At 38.2% G+C, this 11,887-nt stretch overlaps 1 protein-coding gene across 1 annotated transcript; it reads right to left on the bottom strand.

Moving 5' to 3' along the window:
- Nucleotides 1–6,554: 6,554 nt before the first annotated feature.
- On the bottom strand, nt 6,555–10,768 carry C1GALT1 (core 1 synthase, glycoprotein-N-acetylgalactosamine 3-beta-galactosyltransferase 1; the record flags this gene model as incomplete). The annotated part of the gene is made up of 2 exons (XM_009576957.1): nt 6,555–7,072; nt 10,101–10,768. Coding segments are annotated over 2 exons (878 nt in total), but the record flags the coding sequence as incomplete, so codon positions are not given.
- Nucleotides 10,769–11,887: the final 1,119 nt, after the last annotated feature.

The following is an 11,887-nucleotide window of genomic DNA, read 5'->3' as shown; positions in this document are numbered from 1 at the left end:
AGCTTTGCAAAAGACTGTTCACCTCTTTGTGCAAAAGTAAAAAATAAGACCGTGACACTGTAGCAACACTTAGCGGACAGTTGGAAAATTCATGTTCCTTTTAGAAAGATGTTGCTACAAAGAATTCCCTCTTCTCTAAGGAAAACATTTTTCATACTTCCTCAGCACAGCTGGCTGCTAGAGCTTGGAGCCAGTCCACCTGTCCATCCTACCAGACTGGGAAGTATTTTAAGCATCAAATGATAAAACATGGTTCCAACTCTTCCTTTGGTAGCGACTCATTTAGGCTGATTTTAAAACGTGGTAAGTTAGTAACTTTACTGAAGGCAGCGCACCATTTCACACAGAGCTGAAGGGAGCCGCAGCCACTTGGGAGTGTGAAAATGACAGCAATCCATCTGGGATCACGTACTCCTCAAAAAGCACTTTGCAGAGCAGAAGGTGAAACTATTGACAGGAAAAAAAAAAAAGGGGGAAAAAAAAAGATGGGAATCTGTTTAAAAGACAAGTCACACCTCCAAAAAAAGGTAACACCTTGAATATGCAAAAGAATTGACACTTTCTCATTCCAAGAGCTGTCCCACACATCAGAGAAGCCCCAAGGTCGAACTGGGACACTGGAGTATGAAGTCTGGGTCAGCACCAGCGCAGACTCCAGCGCCCGAGGCTTCAACCCACCCAAATAAAACAAAGCTTACAGAAAGGCGTTTTTGGGGGAGGAAGGAAAGAAGGAACTGTACTTCATGGCTTGTAGTTCACCACAAAAGAGGAGTGTCACACACAGTGGAACAGGGGGCTGAGGGAGTCTGGAAAGAAGAGTTAAAATGAAAACGTGTGGGTCACACTCAAAACCACATCAGATCCGAATTCCAGTGCTAACAAAAGCATACTCAGAAGTGGTCTCCCTGCCACGTTTTGTTGACTAACCAGCGTTGAGGGCACCTCTACAATTTATTTTTATTGGCATTTCAAGCAGTCTTGCAGGAATATATATTAGAAAGCTGAAAAATGGAGAGCTGGGGCTACATTTCTGAATTCAGTAACCACTTTTCCAAACACTTTGCCAAATACCACCCTAACACCTAGAAGTGTGATCCCATGATCCGCCTGTTTTCCCATCTATGTTAAATTACTTTACATGTGGAACAATGAAAACGTTTACTGCAGGGCTCTGATTTTCTCACTTATTCCTCACAATAGTTGCCAGAGTAAGTCCCTCACTACCAAGCTTCTGGAAGCCATCGAAGGGCCTCATTAAGGTGAAACATTGTCAGAAAGGAGGAAGGACTGCTGAACATTTTGCAGCGAGAGCTGGAACCAGCAATACGCAGGCTTATCTTCCCCACAGCTTACAACAACCTTAGCAGTCCCAGGGTGTAAGACACTTAAATTTCTTTTGAGTTCACACTAGTGCAGAGAGAACCCTAGGAAAACGCCCTTGAGCCAGGGAAGCTTTCTGTAAGTGAGGAGGTTAAGAAAGCTTACCTTCACTGAATGACATTTCACTTGTGTCTACACAAGTGTCTGTTACATATTAAAAATAGCAAGCAAAACAAACCCGCACTTGCAAAACAGTTTTTTGCCAGAGCGGTAGCTGTAGTTTTTGTTCTGCTCCAGTACTTGCATCGCCCTGCAATGTGCTGGAACTAGTTTGAAGCTGACAACTCAAAGTTACAGTAGCATCACATGAAAGCATAACCCATACCTGAAACTTCAGAGAGGAGCTTTTATCATCTGTTCAATTGGCTGTTGTTCCGTAGCTGAAGTATTCTAGCTTTTGAGCACTGTTAAATTGGTTGTCACACACTTCCTGCACTTCGCAGACATGCTTGCACTCCAGTCAAAAGCAATGAAATAGTTATTAATCCAGTAATCACTCCAGGTTAATAGCACTAGCAGGGTCTATTACAGTACTTAAGGTAATGAAACAGAGCTGTACCGAGTTTGTGCCTACAGTGTCCAACAACCAACACTGCGCACATAAAGACACCTTCCATCTGCATAAGTGGAATATTCTTTACTGCTGAGTATTATTCTGCATGAATAGCAGAAAGCTAGGTTAGAAAGCACAACATTTAAATCTTAACTGGTTTGGTTTTTTTTTTTTTCAGAAGAGATTCACTGAAAGAACAAATCCTTTTTAAAAAAGGTGGTTAATTTTGAAGTTTTGCTTTATCTTTGAGGTATTGGCTATAGCCAGTTCACTCAGGACTCTCTAACAAGGTGGAGACACTGAAAAATCAGGACAATGCAGAAACAACAGCCTGCTTATATGAATCTAGTACTAGCACTTATGATTAATTTTACACTTAAGAAAATACCATCTTTGTTTTCAAGGTAGCTTGCTATTTGCTAATAGCATAAATATGTAACAGAAAACATAGCAAGTGTGAGAAGCTTTTTGACTTTCCTGTACCCACCCAAGAAAAAAAGTAAGAATGTTTTTATTAGACTGAATTGTGCTGCTATGCTACACTACTAGCACACAGGAGGAGCAAATGAAGACAGACATGCACTGTGTATGAGATAACTTACTTTATTTATTCAATTCTCAACTTAATTTTGATGCTAAAAATTGGTCAAAGGCACTTCAAAGAAGATATTTAAGAAACAAATCCTTATGGTGATCATTCCAGACAAGTCACCAACTTATACCTGCCATTAGGGACACGACTACCTATAACTGCAAAGCGAAACATTCACAGGTTTTAAGTGGAGCGTACTGTCCAGCAGCAATATTCAATTCATTTAGAGCATTAATAACATTTGTGGAGTATTTTAAATACAATACGGTAAAATAAAGCAAATTACACTTTTGGAGTTCCACAGTTGTTTTTCTTGACAGAAAATGGACAAAATTGCCTTTCCAAGTGGTCCTGTATTGAGGGATCTATCTTCAGCTGTGTGTGCACTATTAACATCAGTAGCAGGTACATCAGAGAAATAACCCGCACTTTTCTGTCGTACAAAGATAAAACACCCTGCTCAGATAGCAAACTTTTTGTAAGAGGTCTATCAACTACTCACTAAAATTTTTACTTCTGGAAGCATAACAGAAAAAATGGCAACATGTGAAGAAAAAGTGATTTTTAATATATACCTCCACCAAAGCAAAACAAAGAAAGTGTCCTTAAAGGTAAAAGGTACTGGGAAAAGAGCTTCCGCAAAACGAGATGGTACGAACATCACCAGTGTTTAATCTCTTCAATAAGACCAATATAGACTGCAAAAATTAATTGGGAATGAAAGAAGATTAAAATCGGTCTTTTTCTGCAAACAAAGATTAATACTATCCTCTGATTAAAAACAGTGATCAGAAGGTAACTTCTTGGCATTCTCATTCCTTCTGAACTAAAAACCACTTAACACAAGGATAGAATGTTACTGTTACACTAAGTGACATTCCCACATCCAAGTGCAAACAACTGCTGCCTAGTAATTTCAAGAAAACTAGTTCAAAATTTTTCTATCGGTCATTTAAATCACTACGGTGCCAATGGAAGCTTTTAGGTTTTATAAAATTAAGAAACTTCTTTTAGAAACAAAACCAAACCAAAACACAGAGCAATAATCAGTATATATTCTAAGAGAGCCTGTGTCGCTGTGCTTCAGAAAGGTCTTTCCACCTGAAATACAGTAACTTCCTTGGGCTGCAGAAATACTCAAATTTAATAAATATTTTCTCAAAGCACAAAGACCTGAGAGTGAAATAACAAACTACTAATAATAGTGTAATATTGTACATGAAAATTATACTAACTGTTCACATTCCAACCTTGTCTACTGAAGCTTTTGAAGGGAGTGAGATACAAACCAATTATTTCAGAGGTATCAGTTCATTGTTATGGCAATACAATTCAACAGAGAACAACAGCCCTCTGTTATAATCACAGAATGTAAAAACCGATACTTTTCTACCTTGTCTGGAAGCAAAAAAAATCTCTTTGCAGTGCTGTTAGAAAGGCAAAAGAAATAGATTCAGAGGCCTAAGAGCAAGGACATTTTAAAACAAAGCAAGAATGGATGTTTGAAGAAAAGGCTACTCTTATTTCTCCAGATAGGCCACCTTTTTATCATAAGATAGTATGTTCTTAGCCTTATTCCCTCAAGAAATGGAACTTTTTCCTTTATTTCTCCATTCCCTCTGAGGTCCTGCATGTTTTGCCGAAAGGGACATTCCTGCCCCACTCTGCTAAACCCACAAGCTACAGCTGGGCAGCAGACAAGAATTAGAACTGCCACTGAGAAAATGCCTCACCATGAGCTCAGCAGTGGCTGGTTTCACTTGCCACCTCAGCAACCAACCTGTGTGGAGCTCAAACATCTCACTACCGGCTTCCTCTTGCCCACCTGAGACTTATGCATGATGAAATTGAAAACCCAGAGACAGGTAGTCAGGATAATAAGGAACATGAAGAGGAAATTATGTTACTTCACAAGGCAGCACAGGGCAAACATAGGACACAAACCTGCAGAAAACATGCAAGATTAGTTCTGCCTGTTGCAGAAGAAAACCTTTAAAACCCCATGGTTGAACTGAGGAAGAAAGCAGTAATAAAGGAGCAGTACAGTAGTTCAGTAGATCTTCTATATGGTCAGAATTTACAAAGAGATTAAGTTGGGATCTCGATTTCATTTTATAACTTCCTTAAGGATTCCAGAAAATTTTAATTGCATGTTTGAACAATGCCACTAGAGTTATCAATACCATATGGATTTCACAATATTACTGGTTTGTGTTGCACATGGGATAAACATTTAGCCCACAGAAGGAAGCACCTCTCAGCGGGGCACCATCCATTCTCCTCTGGACAAGCATCCCTCTGACTATTTGCTCTGACTGAGCAAATTGGAGACTTTTTCCTTTTTTAAACAAATACAGTTATAATTTTCTACTTAAGTCATTAATTGACATAAAATAAAGCTTGTGTCCCTTTCGGTACTTCAGAGGCAGTCTTGCTCATAAAAGACCAACAGATTTAACCCTGCAGGAACTATTTGTTTAACTAATACTTGATATATGAACCCAGCCTATATTCAGGCAGAGAAGATGTATGTAATATTTCAACTCGATAAGATATTTCAGTAACTGCCATCATGCTGCAGAGCAATGGTCAGAAAGGAAGTCATGACTCTTTACTGTTGGACAACAGATAGAACCCCAACCTGTACAAGAACTATCTTTGGGAAAAAAATTCCAGTATTTTATGGTAACATCCTCTTCCAGGAACATCCTGAAGGACAGCAGTAGTAAATAAGGCTGTCCGCTACCAGTATGTGCCCTTTCCAAAACAATGACTGGAGGTAATTAGGTTATGTCCAAATTCATCAATATGATGAAAGTGAAAAGTGATAAAAAGATGAAGAAACTTCTGTTCAAGCGTGGAATAAAGACACACTACATGTCAAACTTAACCCCATCCCCCATACTGCTATTCACGCAATTTGAAAAAGAGAAAACCAGAAAGTTTCACGTTAACTATATAAAACATAGGCTTGGCCTCTGAAAATTTTTCAGTGATTAAAACACCTATTTTGTCCCAAGACAAACACCAAGAAAGTGTTTTCAGTTGAGAGGCAGAGATACTCATAAAGTAGTGGAGAAAGTTAACGCACTTTGAAAGATTCCTGCATTCAGGCTGGCTTACCTGAACAACTATATACTTCAGCTTCAAAAAGAGTGAAATAAGGATCATTTAACACTTTGTTCTGAAAAAGGTAACAAGAAGCAGACACGGGAAAAATTTTTAAAGTGGAGAAAAAAAATGTTCAGAAAAGTGAAATCAAGTACTTTAGCCAAATAACTCGACGTGTAGGGAAGCAGTCAAATCGGCTTTGCTGCAGTTTTAAAATAGGACTCGTTTGTATCTGTAAAATTCTAATGAATAAGGTAACTCCACAATCTCAAAGTATAGTGATGTGAAAATTAAATGGAAACAAACTAATTATTATAATACTGGCTGAAACCAAGTTATTATAATGCCATTGTAACTTTGCTAAGATACTATTCTTTATGGTTTACATGGAAGGTGTGATGGAAGAGACTTATATTTCAAAAAATCTACCTTATCTTATGCTGAGAAATTCTGAGATGAATTTTTATATCCATTCAACCAACAGGATAAGTTAATACAAAAAAAAAGCGCCACAGGCAAATACGTAAGCAGCTTGCATCACCTCAGCAATTTAAACAATAGTAACTCTTTCTGTGTTTCTCCCTAAAACAGTAGTGATCCAACATCATATTGTTTTGTACAATAGAGATTTAAAACTTTTTAAAATAATTCATAGCAGTGAATACCATTTCTGAAACAATTCAGATTAATCTTTTGGGTGGATCTCTGCCTATTCACAATAACCAGTCTGTTGTTAAGGCAAAGCAGACTTGAGACTCTATTTTCACACCTCAGTAACTTCAAGATATTGAGAATACTAAAGAAAGTCATCATGAAGTATCTGACTGTGCAGCATCCAATTTATAATATTAGAACTGTCCTAACAGAACATCTGAAAGGAAACAGAGGAGAACAGAAAAAGGAACAGAAATACTGTATGATTATCTTTGAACGCGTCCACTGTTTTTTACACAAATTCTTCCAGATATTAGTGTACCAGAACAACCTCCTATTTCACAGCTTTAGGGCCCCAAATCTTCATGAGCAGGGCTGCAAGGTCACACTATCCCAAACAGTCAGAGCCAGCACTGGACTCTGTTGTACACAGACAGTGACAGGAAGTACTGCCAACATGATTTTTGAAATAAGAATCGCCATGAGTAATTTTAGTCCACAAGCTTCATGCAGGAGTTTGAGGAGACTCTTATTCATTGTACTGGCTTCTTTTCGTTTTCTTCAAAGTTCAACTAATTCTCAGAAGTTTTTTGCTTTGCCTTTTGATTATCCTCCAGTGCTTCATTTTTGCTCTGCTCTTCTGGATTCTTTGCCGAATCAGGATTGTACCGATACAAATACCCATATGGACGGAGATGATAAATCAAATATTCCAAATGATACATAGTCACGGAATCAACGTAGTGGAATGAAACTGCTAGATCGGAGCAGCATCCAGGACCCTAAAACACAAAACAAGTCAAAATAATCAGCAAGAATTGCAAAGCATGCCCTAGATTAAAGATCCAGGAAGAATTCAGACACATACTTGACTTCATGGTAAGAAATTCACTATCATCAGTCGTTCATATACTTCAAAGCTTAATGTTAGGCAAGCAAAATGTATCAGAAATATCTGCCAAAGCATCTTTCCAAAATAAAGTTGGACAAAGTCTTTTGCTTCTGTAATCAAGCCAGTGAAAAAACTAGTTGCCCTCATTAATGTGAGAGGTTTTCTGCTTTTCTGTACTTCTTTTTTTATGCTGGTCTAAATGCATTGCATTTATTTATGAAACAATATGTGCTTGTTATTCTTGACAGCATCCATCCAGAGTATATAAGCCAAATGTGTGTGCACATGCACCTGTGTCTGTGTGTTCACACATCATACAGTTTGGCAAAATTGTCAGTATCCAACTTCCTACATATAGGAAGCTGTAACAAATCATTTTGGAACTATTTTTTTTTAAAGTTTATTAATTTCATTGACATTATTAAGTGCTAAACGCGCTTTTAAGCGCTAAAAGATCATTGTTAACACATTTGTTATAACTTGTTTTTCCTAGCTCAAATTTAGCTTTGAGAGCACTTTTCTGGAAGATAGTTTTGTGGGGGGGGTGTTCATCAGGTTTGATTGCAGAGCTGCTATTATTCCATTTCTGACTGGGACTAAGATTCAACGTTTACAGACATTGAAGAGAACAATTGTTACATAATTGTTATTCTTTCAATATTTACTAAGTTTAACCAATATAGCTTGGTTTTGATACCAGACGAAGTAGTCTCTATCCAAACACAAATATGATAGGACAGGATCAAATATGCCATTTCCACTACAGATCCTCACCACCACTGCATTGGTTACAGATGTAACTGTCCACAGCTCAGCCACCCGTGAACTGCAACCATAGCTAATGCTGCTGCATCCTGACACACTAAATACAGTATCATAGCTGTTTTAAACTACAGAAATGCTCTAGCCGCTGAATACAAGTATAAAAATAGATGCTTTACAATGAAAAAAGTCTACTGAAGAACTAGACTTTTTTTTTTTTCCAGATTTACTGTGTAAAAAATCCCACATCCTATCCTTGATTTTGGCCACTTATGCTAATCTCAAAGCTTGCTGAAAAGTAATACCTTTAAAAGTGAGATTATAATCCTAAAAAAGAAGCCACATCGCAGATTATATGATCATCGCAGTTTACAATGCAGAATACCTTCAGATCGCTTTAAGTTCAAGTAGCGCCCTGCTCTCCCCCCCGTTTGTTTTTTTTTTAAACCGAGATTTCAGGTGTGGAATACAAAGGACAATCTGAAGTTCTTGCAGAACAGAATGTTTCAGCTTGTAAATGCCATTTTTGTTGCTACAACAAAATAATTTTTTAAAAAATTAGCTTTGCCAGCTCTCACGCTTGCCTCCACTTCTACAGAAGGTAGACAAGAATTCAATAGAACTACATAAGGAAATCATAGAATCATAGAATCATTAAGGTTGGAAATGACCTCTAAGATCACCGAGTCCAACCATCAACTCAACACCACCATGCCCACTAAACCATGTCCCTAAGCGCCTCATCTACACGTCTTTTAAATACCTCCAGGGATGCTGACTCCACCACTTCCCTGGGCAGCCTGTTCCAAGGCCTGACCACTCTTTCAGTAAAGAAATTTTTCCTAATGTCCAATCTAAACTTCCCTCGGCGCAACTTGAGGCCATTTCCTCTCGTCCTATCGCTTGTTACTTGGGAGAAGAGACCAACACCCACCTCACTGGTGGTGAGGAGCGCGATGAGGTCTCCCCTCAGCCTCCTCTTCTCCAGGCTAAACAGCCCCAGTTCCCTCAGCCGCTCCTCATAAGACTTGTTCTCCAGACCCTTCACTAGCTTCGTTGCCCTTCTCTGGACACGCTCCAGCACCTCAATGTCCTTCTTGTAGTGAGGGGCCCAAAACCGAACACAGTATTCGAGGTGGGGCCTCACCAGGGCCAAGTACAGGGGCACTCCCTACTCCTGCTGGCCACACTACTTCTGATACAGGCCAGGATGCTGTTGGCCGCCTTGGCCACGAGGGCACACTGCTAAATCTAATCATATTTCCTTGTTTGGGTCATGCTTTTATTTCACTTCTAGGCAACGTCCATTCTTCTGTAGTCTTTTCAATGGAATTCACTTACATGTAATTTTAGCAACCTTCAATAAAAAGTGAGGGCAGGGCAGCTACCAGCTTTCAAGCCAGGTAACACTGCACACAGTTATCAGTGATAAGAGAAGTATACTGCAGCACATCTCCATTTGAAAGGGAAAAGACTAGCAGGCAGTACAGTCACACATACCATTACCCACTAGTCCCTCCAGTAACGTGGGAATCTCTTAGACAATGTTAATCAACTACAATCATAAGCGAGTCTCAAAATTACTTCTATTTCTACAGGTTTTATGCAAAGTTTGCTGTTGGGTAGAAGATAAAGGTGTATCAGTGCCACCTTCCCTTTCAGTAAGCTTTAATGTAACTAAGCCATACTGTTTGACCTGGCTCTGTACAATCAGCACACACAGCTTGGAATGAACCACGCTGGTCTCGCTTCTCACTCCACACTGGTAGTTGGGTGGCTGGAGAAGCTAGGGACACTGTGTGTGAAATGTGAGGGAACAAAACAGAACAATAACTTTGCAAGGAAGGTAGTAGTGGTGACACTAGACAAACGCATCAAAAAGGTTTCATCATTTTTTGCTGTCCACAGAACATAGCAAAACTGCAATAATAATTTAAGATTCACTAGCTCTTCTGGAACATTAAGTTCTTAGCATCAACTTGTAGTTGATGACTAGTGTATTTAACACATCTACACACAGGTGTATCACAGGATATCAAAACAAAATCTTCTTTTCTAAAATATATTGAGCTGCTATTAAACTGCTAATTCACACATCATACACATTCATACACATCATAAGATATAATTCATAAAATGGGTACCTAAGGACTTACCTCTACAGCAGGATAATAATTATAATTCCAGTACCAGAATGTTTTTGGTAGGTATCCTCTGATTAAGTGATGTTCTGGAACGAAGGGATGAAAGGTTTCTCTACCACTTGTATCCCTAGAATCTCCTGCTTCCACATTAATGATCTCCATGCATTTTCCTAGTGCTAGGTCTTCAATTGAGGAACTGTGAGAGCATTTGTTCGTTTTAAATGCAGCAACAAATCTCTTCAGAGCTTCTTTGCTCAGAACATATCCTGCTCCTCCACTCATGTAGCCCTGTTTCACATAAGGCTTAAACCTTCTTCCAAAGTATATGGGTTGTTCAGGACTGTATTTTGAAAGAAGCCATCTTAAATTGTCCAATATAACATATGTATCATCATCTGCTTTCATAAACCAATCAGCATCATCAAAATAATGGTCATATACATATTGAAAAGCTTTAATAGTCTTCCAGTACAGTTGGTCCCTGCCTTCTTTGGTTTCTAGGCCCACAGTTGGGAAGTCTTTATTTTCCTCAGAGCTCATAAAAAGTATTTTATTACAACGTTGGGCCCAAGTGGCCTTAACATGCTTGGCTTTCTTTTCTAGATTTTGAGGTCCAGTCATGACCCAACACAGTATTTTCACCTTCTGATACAGTCCCTCTGCAATATTTTTATTCTCATCTAAAAAAAGAGGAATGTTCCAAAACAGTATTAGACTTGATTGCAAAAGAAATGTAAGAGCAACCTCCACCCAGACATTCTGTTTCTATATCAGAAAAGACATGCAGAGAGAGAAGAGGCATTTGCTTCCAAATGTACCAGTTAATGAAATTAATGTTAGATTTACGAAGAAAACAAACAAGACTCCCAAACCCAAGAAACTAAAGTTCTTAAAGCTACTTAAACTTCACAGGGTAAAGGTGAGCATAAGAGCCATATCAAAATGGGTGCCTGCTCAAGGAAGTGTGGCTTTAAAAAACCTTGATTTGTACATAAAAACTATTCAGAGCAACTTCTTTATGGTATTGGAGGACTAATGAAATTTAAAAAGCTGAATATTTTTGCCATTCACAATGAACACAGTTTAATGATTACAACACAGAAAGGTCAAAAATCTAGTAAGCTCTGTTACATATATTCATGTTAACTAACAAAACCTAATAAATATTTCTAAAACAGCAACATATTTTTGAAGGAAAAAGCAGATAGTAAGCCAGAAAGAAAGAATTTATCACCAAATCAAGTTAAATCTTAGTTGTAAAAAATCAGATTAAGTTAGGATACTATGAAACTAGTATTATTGTTGTGCTAAAATGTTTTTATTTGTAGACAATCCAACAGAATAAATAGATACAGCTATTTGAGGTGTGTAATGTTTTCCAAGCTGCCAAAGCATTAATTTCCCTCAAAGAAACATTTTCACTTGATACATACAGAGTGATTTTAACTCATGTAAAAGAATATTCCATGGAGAGTGAGATCTGCATAACTGGTCCTAAAATATTACTGCTTACACTTTAGGCAACAACAGATCAGATTTCTTTGTAACAATTTTCTACAATTACATGTGAAACACTCACAAACTTGTCTTACAAAGTTTGCAGTTTAAATACGTTTAAATAGCAAATTACTTATTAACATCTTCAGCAAATGCATTATAATGCATTTTTTCTCATCCAAACTGTCCCAACTCAGACACTATCTGTATTTAGGATTTAGAATGAACTCATTTAATGAGATGTGTCAAATTTAAAAGTATGCCTGAAATATTAGAAGGGTCTACCGTCTTGGGCGGGGGGG

The sequence above is a fragment of the Fulmarus glacialis genome, unplaced genomic scaffold, assembly GCF_000690835.1.
Source record: "Fulmarus glacialis isolate BGI_N327 unplaced genomic scaffold, ASM69083v1 scaffold47290, whole genome shotgun sequence".
NCBI classification, from domain to species: Eukaryota; Metazoa; Chordata; class Aves; order Procellariiformes; family Procellariidae; genus Fulmarus; species Fulmarus glacialis.
The sequence above is the reverse complement of the archived record's forward strand: the minus strand, read 5'-3'. Positions and strand labels throughout refer to the sequence as shown.